The sequence below is a fragment of the Ahaetulla prasina genome, chromosome 7 (assembly GCF_028640845.1).
Source record: "Ahaetulla prasina isolate Xishuangbanna chromosome 7, ASM2864084v1, whole genome shotgun sequence".
NCBI lineage: Eukaryota > Metazoa > Chordata > Lepidosauria > Squamata > Colubridae > Ahaetulla > Ahaetulla prasina.
The window spans coordinates 81,824,142-81,841,454 of NC_080545.1; the positions used below are offsets into that span (position 1 = coordinate 81,824,142).

At 47.7% G+C, this 17,313-nt stretch overlaps 1 protein-coding gene across 4 annotated transcripts in view; it reads left to right on the forward strand.

The window, feature by feature from the left end:
• The first annotated feature begins 275 nt into the window (after positions 1-275).
• Positions 276-17,313, forward strand: part of IPO8 (importin 8) — a 56,886-nt gene continuing 39,848 nt past the window's right edge. The window contains exons 1-4 of one of the 4 annotated variants that reach the window (XM_058191779.1): positions 276-485; positions 6,343-6,424; positions 8,736-8,892; positions 16,588-16,746. In XM_058191779.1, the coding sequence (XP_058047762.1) occupies positions 402-485; positions 6,343-6,424; positions 8,736-8,892; positions 16,588-16,746 (482 nt within the window). In that variant the 5' untranslated portion in view covers positions 276-401. The remainder of the gene's footprint in view (positions 486-6,342; positions 6,425-8,735; positions 8,893-16,587; positions 16,747-17,313) is intronic. The other 3 variants (XM_058191781.1, XM_058191778.1, XM_058191780.1) reach the window with 3 other exon arrangements.

The following is a 17,313-nucleotide window of genomic DNA, read 5'->3' on the forward strand; positions in this document are numbered from 1 at the left end:
TTTTTCAGTGCCTTTGTAACTGAACGGTCAAAAAAATGAAGTATTGTAAGTCGAGAATTATCCGTGTAGGAAAAGGCGAGATAAAAGAAAGTCTGAGCCTCCAGTTTCCCTGCAGAGAACTTCGATCCTCTCTCTCTCTCTCCTGCAGCGGACAGTCCCCGTACCGGCGCCCAATTTCTTTCCGTACAGCAACATGGCGGCCGACATACGGGCGCCGCAAAAACGGCGAACCGGGGTGTGGAGGTGGGTGGGCGCGTGGAAGCCGCAAAGCTTCGTCTTCGCGACAGTTGGGCTGTCGTAAACCGGTGAATGGCTCCCGTGTAGCCAAAGGGAAGAAAGGAGGGAGCCGGCGAGCGTGCGCGGCGGCCGCTGAACGTTCCCGCTGAGGCGCTGAAGAGATCATGGATCCCAACCGAATTATCCAGGCGCTCAAAGGCACCATCGACCCCAAGCTGCGCCTCGCGGCCGAGAATGAGCTCAACCAGGTAAGTCTGCGATGGGCTGCTTGGGCCTCGGCCGGGGCGGGGGGGGGGATGGGGATGGGGGGGGGGAAAGGGTCTCCCTTCGCTCCGGAGGGTCTCGGTTTACATCCACCGCTCCGCTTTTCCGCCCGGCAGCCTCGCCTCCTTCCGACGGAGCGCCCGTCATTGCTTCTTTGGCGACGCCTCGGAGGAGAAAGCCCGCCTTATTCCCCACCTAACCTACTACAACCCGTCGTGCGGGTTGTGTGAATCCAAGTTAGTTTAGGCTTCCGTGTTTCAGGCGCATCCAGATCTCCCTTGCCGCTTTCGGCATAAGGCACCGTTGTGCATAAAGCACCGTTGTGCAAAAGGACACAAAAAAGGGACCGGGAAACACTACAAGCTGAAGAAACGAAGGCACCAGATGAGAAAAAAAAGAGAAACCTGTATGCAGCAGCTAAATCTGATTCAAAACCCCACCCCCCATTTCTCCCTCTGCTGCCTACGACGCCTCTTATTCTTTAAACTTCTTATCTTCCACCTTTTCAGGATTTTATTCAGCTCCCATCCACCGCAGCTTTCTTCCTCCCCCCCCTTAATCTATCTATCAGGCAATTCAATCAGGGTTCATCTCTTTCTACAACCGCCTCGTTCCTGTATTCATTCCTCATTTATTTGGTGCCCGTTTATATTATAATTTACTCATTGTGCTAGCTATGCTGCTTCTTCATGTTCCCGTTGCATTTCCGTTATATTCAGGGCTTGTTTCTCTGGACTACCCAACTCTCATTTCTGTATAAGAAAATGGGTAGAAACAGACTGCTTTGGTTTTTGCTTTTTAAAAAAAAAACAAAAATTCCTCACATCAGATTACATATTATGCATTCTCTTTCTGCCACCATTTAAGCGTCCTAAAATTTCTCAAGCCATTCCCGCCTTTGTTAAACATTCTACCAAGGTACTGCAATTGCATATATTTACTCTAGCTTATTGCTGTTTATGTTGCATTCATTTTCTCTCTTGTTTTCTCAAACCTTTGTCTTTCAACCAGTAATACATAGGTCCATATTGCAGCATGCAATCAGTGATACGCTGTAAGTCGTTCCTGTTCTTAGCAAACATCTTGGTATATGGTCTGTTTACAAAAATATACAGGTATCTTAAATCATCATCATCATCATCATCCTCCTAGCCATTGTCTATCCATGGCAGGACGACGGTCTCTTCCGCATGTTTCCAACCAATAATGTCTTGAGCTTTCCTTTGCCAGTTGGGCCAGCAATACTTGCTGATGTCATCACCCCATCTTGTTTTAGGCTTCTTTTGTGGATGCTTTTTATCAACTGGAATCCATTTTATGACTTCCTTAGTCCAGCTGCTTCTTACTATGTGACCAGCCCATTTCAATTTCAGTTCTTTTACTCTTTTGAGGGTATCCTATATTTTCATTTGTTCTCTAATCCATGTGCAGATCTTTCTAGTTTGTCTTGTAGTGCCAAGCATGTATATTTCCATGGCTCTTTGCACCATTCATAGATTTTTTATTGATTGCGAGGTTAGTGTCCATGTTTCGTTGGCATATGTTAGACTAGGTAGCACACTATATTGATCTCTAAAAACTTTAAACAACCAAGGGGACATCATCCATCCATCCATTTCTTTACTCTGCTTAAAGCTGAACTATTCACTAATCATTTCATTTATTCTCAGGAATTGGTTTATTTTCATCATACATTGCTACTATTACATTCAACAATCTCCATCTCCATATTCATGCAAAACATTCCATAATTCAAATCTGTTTACATGATCAACAAGTTATTTCCCTCACATTCATATATGACCTGCTGAAAAACAAAAACTTGGCCTAACATAAAGCGAAACTGTATTTCCCAAACTTTGTTGATTGAGATGATATTTCTTGGAGCCTTCAATCAGAATTTTGCAACGTTCTACAACATTATTTAACAAACTAATTCTCCAGTAGTTTTACATTTACTCTTGTCTTTGTACTGTATAAGGGAACTTTAACATCATCCTTTCCATTGTCAGATATAGCTACCTCACATGCACATCCAGTATCACATAACTACTTCATAAGCTGGGCACACCCATAGTTTGATATTTCACCTGTTAATTTCTCCAGCCTTACAATGGTTCAATTTTGTCATACTATTTACAACTTCCTTCTCATTTTTTTTTCTGGGACACAAATATTTATGGTCTTTGATTCAGTTCTACTGTTTGACACAAGGGTCCCCAATCCCTGAGCCGAAGACTGTCACTGGTCTGCGGCCCACCAAGAACTGGTCAAGCAAGTGAGTGAAACCCCATCTGCACATGCGCAAGATCCAGGCAACGTGAAAAACCACATCCCCTAGACCAGAGGTCTGCAACCTTAAAAACTCAAAGAGCCTTTTGGACCCGTTTCCCACAGAAAAGAAAATACCAGGAGCCACAAAACCTGGGTGGGCGTGTCCTACTCAACACCACTCCCACCCAGTCACATGACACCCCCAGCCACGCCTACCCAGGTTTTGTGACTCCCAGTGTTTTATGTGAGAAATGGGTCTCTCTCTTTGTCTCTCTCATTTATTTCTCTTTCTTCTCTCTCATTCTCTCCATCATTTTCTCATTTCTCTCTCTCTTTCTCTCCCATTTTCTCTCTCTCATCTCTCTCACGCGTGTGTGTACAACCTTAGGCCGGGATCATGGCGGCAGCAGTGGCAACGGTGACTCCTCCTCCCACCACCACCACTGTGTGCTCAGGTGAATAGCCGGCCGCACTGCGCAGGAGAGCCAGAGCTCTCCCTGCATCCGGCGGTGGTGGCGGCTCCTCCCTGTTCCCCTCCTTCCTGAGCCAACACGAAGGGAACCATAGCTGGTGCTGAGCTGCCCACAAAAGACACGGAATCGCAAAAAGCAACCAATCGCAGGCAGTGTGGAGAAAATGCTAGGGGCACTTCATCCGTTTGGCTCTGTGGAAAGGCTCGCACCTTCTCAGGGCAGAGACCAGGTTGCGTGACTGGGTTGGCAGGGAGCTGCAGGAGAGGGGTCAAAGAGCCACATGTGTCTCTGGAGCCGTGGGTTGCTGACACCTGCCGTAGACCATAGAAAGAGCGCCCTCCACAGAACTGGTCCCTGGCACCCAAAAAGTTGGGAGCCATTGCTTTGACATATTTGTATAATTTCCAGCCAGTTCCGAAGCATAACATACAACTATCACCCATCTCTGGATTCCTCCTTTCATATGCAGCCACAACAACCTAGATGACAGCATAAAGCAATATAAAATTTAGGTTTTTCATATTAAACCTGCACTTTCGTTTCTCTCACTTTACTTTTCTAAAATTACTCCTTACTGTTCTTGAATTTTTGGATACTGAAACTTCTCAGCTTTGCACCTTTAGACATTGATAAATATTTTTGGTTTTCTTCTGTCTTTCTTTCTGGTTGCACTTTGAAAACAGGGCTGCGTTTATCCCCAAATGTATATTGTCCTGAATATGTAATGCTGTAGAAGCATTAAAATAATATAAAGGTGTGATAGATATCTGCATGGACTGAAATGTGTCCTTAGTATGTTACAACTCCAGTTGTTTAGTTTTATCAATTAAATAATGAAATGTATTGTTTTAAACCTCCCTTTTTCTTAAGTTTGGCCTCTTATTAAAATTGCTATAGCATCATTTCCATCTTGTGGTCTATGCAGTTGCACACAGCCTATTATGTGGCATATAAACCCAGGGAGTAATACTGACACTTCTATGCTAACCTTGTCTCAGATCAAAATGTGAGGCCTTAGTTGATTCTTGGATGACTCCAGGGCTGTAGATTAGACTGGAATTTGTTTCAGCCCTAAAAAAAAAAAAGATAGTGGCCAATCACTTTTCTATTGTTGTCATAAAAATTGCAGGGACATTGGCATGTTCATGAAATCAGCAGGAGTCAAGGTTGACTCAAAGAAAACTTCAGTTTGTAGTCTGTGTCGGGTGCTGTCCAGGAGAACCTAGTGCTGATGCATTGACACTTCTTTTAGGTTTCCATTATGTATAATTTCATTTTGCAGAGCAACTTGCATGATGGCAACCTGAAGAATTAATTGAGCTGAGCATCTCCAAGAAATGCCAGTCTCATTATCTTCTGGGAAAACAAGAGCCTTGCTTAGACAATATGATATTCTAAATACAATTTGTTCAGCGCATTGCATCAAAACACATTTAGATTATAATAATGAGATAGTAAAATACCCTCTACAATAAAATTAGTCTTCTGTCCTATAGGAATAAATTAAAACTAAAACTGAAATAGTATAAAACTTATATTCAATCTCCCTAATGACTTTTAAGCTAAAATAATTTGGTTGAACTTGGTTTCTATATCTTTAAAGTTGTTTATAGCTGAAGAAACTTACACATAGTAAATAAAGTGCTCCATTAGTGCTATAAATTATATATCAAATTAACATATGAATGCTAACATCCACATGTTGGATGTGGCACTATTCCATGTATAAGACTGTAGTGCAGGAATGTTTCCAGTTAGAATTAAATTCTTTGTCACACTGTAGTTTTTCTTGCCCATATGTACTTGTACCTGATTTATCTGTGCCATCTATTTGTTACATTCTTTCAAAAGTATATAACAATGAAGTAGAAAATAAAGAAGAAAAAATTGAATAAAACTGGATGGCCTATTTGTGAGAGACCTAGAAACATTTGAATTTGCTACTGCCTGGAAGGCAGGAGATCCCACCTCCCCGCCCTAAAACATAGGATATTTTAATATCCCACAGTTCTACATTTTAATATACTACACTTGTTTTCATTTACAAAAAGTTAGCTTAGTTTGTACTTAGCAAAACACTCATGGGCTGATTTTTGCAATGTTAGAAAGTATATTTTACTGAACAGTGGCAATCCAGAATTTCTGTTGGATGTCTTTGAGCCAAGATCTACTCCAGGGGCTTAGGATCTGAATACATAAAGTCAGCATAGAGTTTTATGTTAACTTACATATACATACCAGTAATTACATGCTGTCTAAAGTAAATCAATGAAGACGCAGAAACTTTAAATCCATAGCAGTTTTAAGTTTATGACTCCCTCTGCTCCCCTCTACGCTTACATGCATTCCAAAAGTGGCCTCTTGTGACCATCAAAAGCAGAACTTTCAAAGGAGGACTTTGCAAAATGCATTTGGCTCAGTATAGTTTTTTCCCTATGGCTTCCCAGATTGTCTGCACCTGGTTGTAGAAAGCACATCTGGTGGGCCAGCCGACAAAGTGAAGCGGCTCTGCGTGTAGCTCTGAGACATCTGTGTCCAACTTCGCAGAAGATCTGATGAACCATTCCCAGCCCCATCCTTCAAATGAGACAAAATTGGACTGGAAATGAGGGATTCAGTGGGGATTTTAAGAGTGGGAATTGTAATAGTTTGCTTCCTGGTAGCTTCCCTCTTTTGCTCCTTTCTTTATTAATGAACCAGCACACCAGCCATGTGCCTTACCCATTAAATCATTCTGCTGCTGAATTTCAGTGGCATTACCTTGGGGACGTGTGAGTGCGACATGTAGGGTCGGGTTGTTCATTCCTGTTGTATAAGATGAAAACAGACAATGTCAAGTGAATGTCTTAGTATTAAAAGTGCTGCGGTTATTAACAGATTGGATATTAAATTCCTAACCTGCTTTGGAGGCCTCCACAGCAAAAGATAGCAGAATTGCTTCTTAATCTTACAACCACACAGTCTTCGTTGAGTCTAACTCAATTATTTTTCAATAGGAGAATGATGCTTCATTCTCTGTTAATAATTGAAGTACCTACGAGTCTTTAATACTGCTATCTATACTTTGCTGATTAACCTTTTCTATCCCTTTCAGTCCTACAAGATAATAAACTTTGCTCCCAGCCTGCTACAAATCATTGTTTCTGATCAAGTGGAATTCCCAGTCAGGCAAGCAGGTAGGTGAAGTTCTGCAGCTTGCCTCCTATTTATTATGTTTAGAATTGAATAGTTAGTAAACAAATGGAAATTATACTTTTTAAAAAAAAACTTATTTATCTCTTTATTTCAATTTATGCTGCCTGACTTGAAATGACTTCAGGCAGTTTACATTGTACCAAACAATATAAAAAGTATACAAATAAGAAACCACAAAATAGAAAAGCAGGGGCGAAAAAGAACAAGATGGTGAACCCTGCAGAAACTCCAGACCATCCTACCAACATCTAACACCCAACAGAGGGGCTGAAGCCACCCTAGTCCAGGGTCTGGGAAAGTAACTTTATGGGTTGTTTTATAGCAGGGGTTCCAAACCTTTTCTATACCCCACATCCCTAGAATGCTTTTGATATATTCTCGCATCTCTTACAAAAGTAAATAATTATATGCATATAATTACGCATATACACTATAATTTTGAAACTTCTAAAGCTAGATTTTTGCACCCCCTGGAATATCATCTCACACCCCCAGAGCTATTAGCACCCGTGGTGGGGAACCCCTGTTTTAGAGAGTGTTTATGGCCCTCTGAAAGGCCAATAGTATGGGAGCCTTCTTGATCTCAAGGGATGCCTCAGTCTGGTAGAAAGCCCATTTTAGGGATATTAATTTTCTGAAAATGGAAATGCCATTCTTGGTTATTATTGCTAATAGCTATTGGTAGATCTATACCCGTGATGGCGAACCTATGACACTCGTGCCACAGGTGGCATGCGGAGCAGGGGTAAAATGCTCCCAGTTCGGACCGGCTCGCGCGATCCGGTAACGATGGTGGCTGCTGGTTTGGAGGACTGGTAGCAAAAATCCCTGGCCCCGCCCCCCTGTCTCTGCTGAACCGCACCATCAGCAGAGGGTTTTTTTTTTACTTTTAAAACAGGTTTTTCTTCAGCTGAAACATGCCTTTAAAAGTAAAAAAAAAGCCTTTGAGGATCCCGCCCCTCAGCTGAGATCGGCAGAGCCTTTAAACTTTAAAAGTCTCCTCTGGCGATCTCACCTGAGTTCCTCATCAGCAGAACCTTACTTGTACTCTTACTTGTAGAAAACATGTTTTCTACAAGTAAGAGTAGAGATTCTAAGGCACTTACCTGATTACTGATGAACGCATGGCTTTTTTCGCAGCCCGAAAGCAGTTTCACTTTCAGCCCAGACAGAATCAGTTGCTTAGCTAATCTATTTCCTCAGTGATCAACTAATGCTGGCTGGCTTTGCTGGCTGAGGAACTCTGGGAATTGAAGTCCACAATAAAATAAGATAAAATAAAATAATAAAATAAAATATTTGTGCAGCTTTCTGAGATTTGGTGTGTTTCTGTAGTGTTTCACTCTAACTTCACAAACACACAAAATCTCAGAAAGCTGTATGTGGCATTTTGTGTGTGTATGTATGTGTGTCAGTTGTGTGTGTGTAAAGTGTGAAAGTTGGTTTTTGAGCTTTTTGTGGCTGTGTGAAGTGTGAAGTGCAGCTCCTTTTACATTGTGTGTGAGTCAGTTGTGTTGTGTGTGTGTAAAGTGTGAAAGTTTTTAGTACCTCATTGTTTTTTATACTTTATTATTTTTATTATTTATTGTTATTGGCTACGCCCACCCAGTCATCTGACCACCAAGCCACACCCACCAATTAAGCCACGCCAGCAGAACTGGTAGGGAAAATTTTTAGATTTCACCCCTGATGTGGAGCCATATCAGTGGGCATGTGAGTGTTGTCTAGCTCAACTCCAGCGCACATGCACACACCAGCCAGCTGATTTTAGGCCCTCTGGCACACTGGAAGTCGCCAAACGGATCATTACTGGCCTCTGGAAGGGCTCCAGGGGGGTGGGGAAGGCCATTTTTGCTCTCCCCAGGCTCCTAGAAAGCCTCTGGAGCCTGGGGAGGGCGTGCCAAGAGTGGGTGGAGCACGGGGGGGTCACACGCGCATGCATGGTGGAGCGGGGCACATTGAATTATGGGTGTGGGCACATGCATGCGTGACCCCCCCCTGCACTCCCCCCCCTTTTGGCACACATGGCAAAAAGGTTAGCCATCACTGATCTGTACTTTATGTATTGGGTTATCTCTTTTTAAATGTCATCTACATTTGGGGATTTCACTACCAGGATTTAAGTTCTTAGTTTCTTGCATGCTCATTGGTCTTGAATTGTTATTCTTCTTACAGGTGGCCCTAACTCTTGTTTAAAGCTAGATTTATCAACAGCCCTTTTTATGCATGTCTCTCTCCCTCTCCTTCTCCCTCTCTTTCTCTCCCCTCCTTTACTTCATTCTTTAAATGCAGCTGCTATTTACTTGAAAAACATGGTGACACAATACTGGCCAGACCGAGAGCCCCCGCCAGGAGAAGTGATATTTCCATTCAATATTCATGAAAATGATCGTCAGCAGATTCGGGATAATATTGTAGAAGGAATTATTCGTTCTCCAGACTTAGTGAGGTATGTCGAGGGGCACGCTGGGACAGGCCCCAGAAAGTCCTGAATTTTACACCAAGGAAAGCATAAGCTTCTCCTTAGAATACATTGAGCAGATTTAAATAACTTAGATGTTTATTCAGCTTAGTGTTCTTTTGAAAAATAGTATTTTGAAGAGGTATCAAATTATAAAAGCATATAATGAGCCACATGAATCACTTCTGAAATTGTTTTCATGTGGAAACGTATTCCAGAACTTTTTCTAAATGAGATGATTATAACGATTTCTGTAGAAGTCTACGTAGAGAACTGCTGGGATAGAAAAAGAGAAGAGTATAATTATAGTTCTTAAAATATGCCTTGTGCCTTTTATGATATCAGGTCAAAATTGTTTTCCAGATAAAGCTAGGAGAGTAGAAATTTAAAATAACTTATTGTACAAAATACTGCAAATAATTCAACAGGAAATACCTTAAGACTTCAGAATCATATAGCCAATACATATCATAAAATCAGAGTTGGAAATAACTAAGAGGTCATCTATTCCAACCACGTGCAGCCTGCAGGATTCACTACACCAGAGGCTCCCAATCTTTTTCGGTTTGCGGCTCCCATAATACTTCGGATTTTTTTCTGCGGCTCCCTTAATAGGTACATCCGATTTTTTTTTTAATTTTTGTCTTTTTTTTTGAATTTTTTTCTGAAAGCTGAAATCTTTTCTGTTAACTTTAAAATGTGCATATTGCCTCCTTGTAAAGAGAGATTCAACACATTCAACTTTTCAAAGATATCACATAGGTATGTGAGTTTAATCAAAAAGTCTGTTTCTACAAAGTGTTTGGCATACTCATGTTTTGCTGATGGACGCGCCGTCTCCTGTTCTGTTTCCCTTCCCCCAATACTCCCAGCAAAGAGTCCGTCAGAGGCCTTCCTTTTTTTTTTCCCTTTTATTTACATAGATACATGTCCTGGCCACGTCTACCCACGGGCCTGCCAAGTTTCTGGAGATAACGAGGAAATTATAGATAAGGCCAGAATTACTCACGAATATATTCTTCCTCCATTGAAATAGTTAGCTCGCGCCAATTCATTAGCTCGCGCCAACTCATTACTTTGTCCAAGACAAAAAACCAGGAAGTCCCGCCTCCTATTTATAGTCTCTGCAGATGTCACTGCATGACAATTATGACTTGGCTTTGTCCCAACTCTTCCGCTGCTGCGCACGGCGATCGTCTCGTGACCTTGCATCGCTCCAAAACTGTTCTTGGGCGTTGCCAAATCAGAAGAGGCTCCATGGAATCAGGCTGTGCCGGCCCCTCCCCATCCCTTTGAGTGGGTGCCAGGGAGGGAAAGGGCTCAAGAGAAGCAGGGCTGGCCAGGTCTTCTCCCTCACTTTCTGAATCATCCGAGTCCAGGAGTCCGGGTCCAGGAACCTGGGTCACAACACTATCCCTCACCGCAGGGCCCTTCCCCCGGGGCTGACGATCGGGATGCGGTCGAGCTGGGTTCTGCTCATGGAAGGCCTGCACCAGGTCAGGGGCATGAACGTCGGAGGCATCTACCCAGGAGAAATCAGTCCCGTATCCCTTCCACGCGATCAAATATTGGAAACGACCCTTCAGCCAGCGGGAGTCTCGTACGCTGTGGACTTCGTATTCCTCCGATCCGTCCTCGGCGACAGTGACGGGTGCTGTTGGGCACCGGAGGGGACTCGGTGTGGCCTCAGGAACCAGAAGGGACCGGTGAAAAACGGGGTGGATCCGCATGGATCGTGGCAGGGTCAGTCGGTAGGCTACCGGGTTGATGACTGCCTCGACAGGGAACGGGCCGATGAATCGGTGGTCCAACTTCTTTACCGGGCGGTCGGACGGGAGGTGTTTGGTGGAGAGCCACACCCGGTCTCCAACTGCCAGCGGGGGCGTTGCCCGTCGGGAGCGGTCGGCGGACCGTTTGTAATCCTCCTTTGCCCGATTCAGCTGCTGACGTACCAACTGTTGGACCGCATGCAATTCCGTCAGGAAGGTCTGCGTTCGGGAACAGGAGAGTCCGGTGGTGCCAGAGGAAGAGCGCGGATGGTACCCCACATTGGCAAAGAACGGGTCATCTGAGTAGAGGTGTGCTGAGAGTTGTTAAAAGCAAACTCCGCCAGGGACAGGTAGTCGGCCCAGTTGTCCTGTTGCTGGTTGATGAAGCAACGGAGATACTGTTCCAGTATACCGATGACCTTCTCTGTACCCCCGTCGGTCTCCGGATGGTGCGATGACGACAGACATACCTGCACCTCCAACGCGGCCATCAGGCTCTTCCAGAAGCGGGCTGTGAACTGAACTCCAGCGGTCCGAAACCACCCTGTCCGGTAGACCATGGAGGCGGAAGATGTGCTGCAGAAAGAGGCGGGCGTTTTGCGGCTGTGGGCAGTCCGCGGCATGGGATGAAGTGTGCCATCTTGGTGAGCATGTCCACCACCACCAGCACCGTGGTGAACCCAGAGGACGGCGGCAGGTCTGTCAGGAAATCCATAGAGATCGCCCCAGGGTCTGTCGGGTGTCGGCAAGGGCTGGAGGAGCCGGGAGGGGCCCCGTGGCGGTCTTGGCTTGCCGGCACGGTACGCAGGATGTCACGTAGGCATGTATATCATGCCGCACTGGGCCACCAAAAGGTCCGTGTCACCAGGTGGAGGGTCTTGAAGAAACCAAAATGTTCTGCTGCAGGGTTGTCGTGGCACTGGGTCATGACGAGGGCTCGGAGTGGTCCTGTGGGCACATATAATCGTCCAAACTTGAGTAAGTCCTCCTCCAAGGTCCAAGGAGACGTGGGGCCCACCTCCGCTCTCCTTTGCTGCGACCAGGCGTCCTGGCGCTGCGCCTCGCACCTGGGCCCGCAAGTCCACTGGCTCCCGTGCTGCGGCCAAGGCTTCTGCCGGCAGCACTGTCCGTGGAGGAAGGGGTCCTTGGCGCAGAGGTACTCTGGCTTGCGGACAGGGCATCCGCCCTCCGGTTGTGACCGCTGGGAATGTAGGTCACGCGGAAGTTGAACCGGCAAAAACAACGACCACGGATCTGCCGCTGGTTCAACTTCCGAGCTGTGGTGAGGTGCTCGAGATTCCGATGGTCCGCTCGACCTCCACCTGATGTCGGGCCCCTCCAGATGGTGTCGCCAAGCCTCGAATGCAGCCTTGATAGCCAGCAACTCTTTTTCCCAGATAGTGTAGTTGCGCTCGGAAGGGTTGAGTTTCCGGGAGTAGTAAGCGCAGGGAAAAAGTGTGCCACCATTCGTCGGAGCCTGTAGCAGCACCGCTCCCAGAGCCACATTGGACGCGTCCGTTTCCACCACAAAAGGCCGGAGCGGGTCGGGATGCCTCAGGACGGGTTCCGTGACGAAGGCTTTCTTGAGGGCTGTGAATGCTTCTTGCTGCGGGGGAATGCAACCTTCTTCCTGAGGAGCTGGGTAAGTGGAGCTGTCAGTGTGGCGAAGCCCGGGATGAAGGTCCGGTAGTAGTTGGCGAAGCCCAGTAGGCGCTGAACATCCTTCACCCGACGAGGGCTTCCCAGCTACACAAAGCTTCTACTTTACATGGGTCCATGGCTATGCCTCGGGCGAGATGATATGCCGAGGAATTCTATGGAAGTCCGGAAGAAGACGCATTTCTCCAGCCGCATTGAGTTGTTGCTCCATAGCGTTGCAGAACCAGACTGGCGTGTCGAAGGTGGCTTTCCTGGACCGGGAGTAAATCAGGATGTCGTCGAGGTAGATAACCACGAACCGATCCAACATGTCTCGGAACACGTCGTTCATGAAGTGCTGAAAACGGCGGGAGCATTGGTCAACCCAAATGGCATGACAGTGTATTCGTAGTGTCCGTATCGGTGCGAATGCCGTCTTCCATTCGTCTCCTTCTCGTATCCGCACCAGGTTGTAGGCCCCGGAGATCGAGCTTGGTGAAGATCGTGGCCTCCGCAACCTTTCCAGTAGCTCCGGGATGAGCGGCAGGGGTAGCGATTCCGCACCGTAATGGCGTTTAGCCGGCGGTAATCACAGCATAGGCGCAAGTCCCTGTCTTCTTCTTCACAAAGAGGACCGGGGCCGAGAGAGGGACTTTGAAGGCGGATGAACCCTCGGGCCAGGTTTTTGTCCAGGAAGTCCCTGAGGCGGCCAACTCGGGCTCCGACATGGAATACAGGCGTCCCACAGGCAGTGGTGCGTTGGGCAGAAGGTCCACGGGGCAATCGTAGGGCCGATGCGGGGGTAGTCGGTCCGCCTCCTTCTCGCTGAACACGTCGGCGAAGTCCGTCAGCTCAGGAGGCAAGGTGGTGGCAGCGGTGGGACGTTCTGGCGGCACAGGTGTGGCGGATGTGATCGACGCACTGCAGACTCGGGAAAGAGATGGCGTTCGCGACCAGGCCACCTGAGGATCGTGGGTCGAAGCCAGGCCATCCCAAGGACCAAGGGAAAATGAAGGTCCGCCGTGACATAAAACTGGATCGCCTCCTCATGGTCCCCAATAGCCAGGCGCAAAGGCTGGGTGGCAAATTTAATGGGGCCGGACACCAGTTCTCGCCCATCAATTGTCTCTACCGCATCGGAGGGTCCACGGAACCACGGGACCGCAAACTGGGTCACAAAGGCCTGGTCCATAAAGTTTGTTGTGGCCCTGAGTCCACCAGCGCATGCGCCTGGAGCCCGTCCGACTGGTTCCCCAACCATATCCGTGTGTCCAGAATCAGATGCCGAGGGGCCCAGAGTCTACTTCCATAGCGTCCAGTGGGGCTTAGTAGGTGCCCGACCTAGGGTTTCCCCGAGGTCGGGCCTGCTCCGTTTCCCGATTGGTCACGCTGTGATTCAGGGACCGGCTTGCGTGCCCCACTTCGCTTTCTGAGGCAAGAAGCGGCGAAGTGGCGGGCTCCCACAGTACAGGCACAATCCCCTTGGCGCCTCGGTTCCGCTCCTGGGCTGTTAGGCGAGGTCTGGCCGCTCCCAACTCCATGGGCTCTTCCGCAGCGGTTACAAAACGTGGGGCGACCCTGGGTGCTGGTGGTGCAGGAAGTGGGGTGCAGATGTCGACGGAGGGTCCCGGGGTGCGACGGGACGGTCGCCGTTGCAGACGGGCATCGAGGCGGAGACAAAGGGCACCAAGTTGTCGAGGTCCGCGCGCCTCACGCGGGCCAGCTCGTCTTGCAATTCCTCTGAGAGTCCCTCCTGAACGCGTCCACCAGCGCTGCATCATTCCAGTCAGAGTCCTGGCACAAAAGACGAAATTCGGCGATGTACTCCTGCAGGGGCGTTTCCCTTGACTGAGTTCCTTAAGGCGCCTGGTTGCCGTCAGCATTGAACGGGTCCTCATACATGGTGCGTAGGTGCTGCCAAAACGCTGTTGGTCCGCCAGCAGGGGCTGTCCTGGAGCAAGAGGGCGTGGCCCATCGAGCAGCCGAGCCGGAAGAAGGTTAATCACGAAGGCCACCTTAGCCCGGTCGTCTGGGAAATCCTCTGGCCTCATAGCCATGTAGAGCTGGCACTGTCCCAAGAAGGTCGGGAACATCTCAGGCTGCCCAGAAAACTTATCCGCACGGTTATCGGGCACTTGCGGCGAGGAGGAGGTGGGAGGATGGGGGGCTGCAGGCACATTCCTGGCAGCAAGTTGGCCTGCCAAGTGAGCCACTTGCTGCTGGAGCTGTTGATTAGCTGCTTGTAGCTGCTCTAACTGCTGCTGTACCTGCTGCTGATCCATCTTTGGTGGAAGATGTTTTAGTCAGGTCTTGGACAAAATGTTCTGTTTCCTTCCCCAATACTCCCAGCAAAGAGTCCGTCAGAGGCCTTCCTTTTTTCCTTTTATTTACATAGATACATGTCCTGGCCACGTCTACCCACGGGCCTGCCAAGTTTCTGGAGATAACGAGGAAATTATAGATAAGGCCAGAATTACTCACGAATATATTCTTTCCTCCATTGAAATAGTTAGCTCGCGCCAATTCATTAGCTCGCGCCAACTCATTACTTTGTCCAAGACAAAAAACCAGGAAGTCCCGCCTCCTATTTATAGTCTCTGCAGATGTCACTGCATGACAATTATGACTTGGCTTTGTCCCAACTCTTCCGCTGCTGCGCACGGCGATTACGTCTACGTGACCTTGCATCGCTCCAAAACTGTTCTTGGGGCGTTGCCAAATCAGAAGGAGGCTCCAAGGAATCAGGCTGTGCGGCCCTCCCATCCCTTTGAGTGGGTGCCAGGGAGGGAAAGGGCTCAAGAGAAGCAGGGCTGGCCAGGTCTTCTCCCTCACTTTCTGAATCATCCGAGTCCAGGAGTCCGGGTCCAGGAACCTGGGTCACAACATCTCCTTTGATGGGAGCGGCCTCTGTGGAACTTTCCCAGGCGTGGGGATCCCTGCTTCGGTCTCGGAGTTTGGCCTCTCGCGATCCCCTTGTTCCCTCGGGTCTCCGCCTTGTGGAGGAGGTGGCTGTTCTCGCCTCCAGCCTGGCTCACCTGGGAGGAACCAACAGGGTGGTTTTGCTATTTTCTGCGCAGCCCCTCTTTCCCGATGCCGTCGAGCGTGGTGGCCGCGGCCGTGTTGGGCAGCGTGTCGGGTGGTCTGGGAGGCCAGTGGCGTCGCGGGCAGACTGGAGGGGAGGTGCGCCGTTGCTTCGTCAGGCGGCGGGTCTGGGCGGGCGCTGTGGTTCAGGCGGGCGGGCGGGGCCGGAGCTCGTGCTTTCCTTTGGTCCGTCGTCGGCGTCTGCTGTCTTCCTGCCTGCTGTGGCCTGCCCCGGTGTGGGTGCGCTGCTGGGGTCCTTGGCTTTTGGAGTTGTCCCAAGTTGCCGTGTGCGAGTCCCGGTCGCTGCGGCCGTGTCCGGCTTTGTGCGTCTGGGATCTCGCGGCACCGCGTGTGGAGCAGACGCTGCTTCTTCGCGGCGCCCTTGTGGCGGTGGCGCGGCTCCCTGGGGAGCCGCGGCTCACAGTTTGGGAATCACTGCACTACACCATTCCCTTTAGATAATGATCCAGTTTCAAGCATGGAGTATTCTGGGTTTGGAAAAGTTTATCTGTTTCTGGATTGTTTAAGTGAGAATATTGTCTGAAAGCTGGGAAATTTTCATTATTTCCAAAGCCATTTATAGTTTTACATCTTGACTTTTGTGTCTGATGAATATTAATTTGAATACATTATTTGTTATTTAATAAGTATGGGAGCAGAGAGAATGGAGTGATCCTTTCTCGACAATTACATCTCATGTTAAATTTTTTTTTTGGCCTATCCTTTAAAATAGGTCCTAGCTATGGGGCCACAGCCCACTACTGGTCCGTGGCCCATTTGGAACCAGGCCATGGAAGCGGCAGGTGAGCCTGGGCACGTGTGCAGCTCCACTTGCACGAGTGTGCATGTGTGTGAAGCTCTATTTGCGCAAGTGATAGGTGTGTGTGCCTGCCGCTTGTGCAAATGGAGCTGCATTCACGCAGAACCATCCTCTCTCTCTTCCCGTCCCTCCCCCCCCACCCGGTTGGTCCAAAAAGCCAGAAAGGTTGGGTACCACTATTTTAAAAGTATTTTTATATTTCTTTTTTTTTCTTCAGAAGAATTTGCTGATAGCTCTTGTTAGAGAAAAAGATTCATGCATTGTTTCTGGTACAGTGTAATTCAGGAGTTGATGTAGTAGGTCTTTTATCAGATCCTCTTTCGGCTTTTTTGCCTTCACTCCATCCTTTCTCAGTCTTTTTTTTTTTTTCCCCAGAGCCCAGCTGACAATGTGCCTTCGTGCTATTATTAAGCATGACTTCCCAGGTCACTGGACGGCCGTGGTGGACAAGATTGGGTTTTACCTGCAGTCGTCCAATAGCGGAAGCTGGCTTGGAAGCCTCCTCTGCCTGTACCAATTGGTAAAAACCTATGAGTAAGTGGATCTTCCTCAAGGAGAAGGTGCCTTTCCTAGTAGTCTAGGAATAACCTCCTAGTTCATGACTGCATCTTCCTGGTTTCTTACAAAACTAGCTTTCTAATCCTGTAAAGATATACAGGTGGAGACAGAGGAAGGCATTTAAGTTGGGGGGAAAAATTATCACACAAAGTAAAAAAAATGTATGAATGAGAATCTAATTCCTGGAGACACAAACTTTCCCCTTTCTACCTACAGTGGATTTTCTCCAGGTAAATTTGGGAAAGTTTGAGGACCCAAACAATGAGAGATCAAAGCGAAATGGGTGACTCCGTTGTAAGTTTCTGTATTGAACCTGCAATCTCATATCTTTTTATTTGCTATGAGGCTGTGATCCAAAACGCCACTGATCTGGGCTGCTAAAAAAAATGGTTAACATTAGCTCTAGTGTGCCGCACTCGGAAAATTAAAATAGCTTCTCCTTTCTGTTTTATTTGGATTTATTGTATTGTCCTGTGGAGATGAGAAAAGGATTACAATAGGTACCAGTTACATTTAAAAAAAAAATCAAAACGAAGCAAAAGG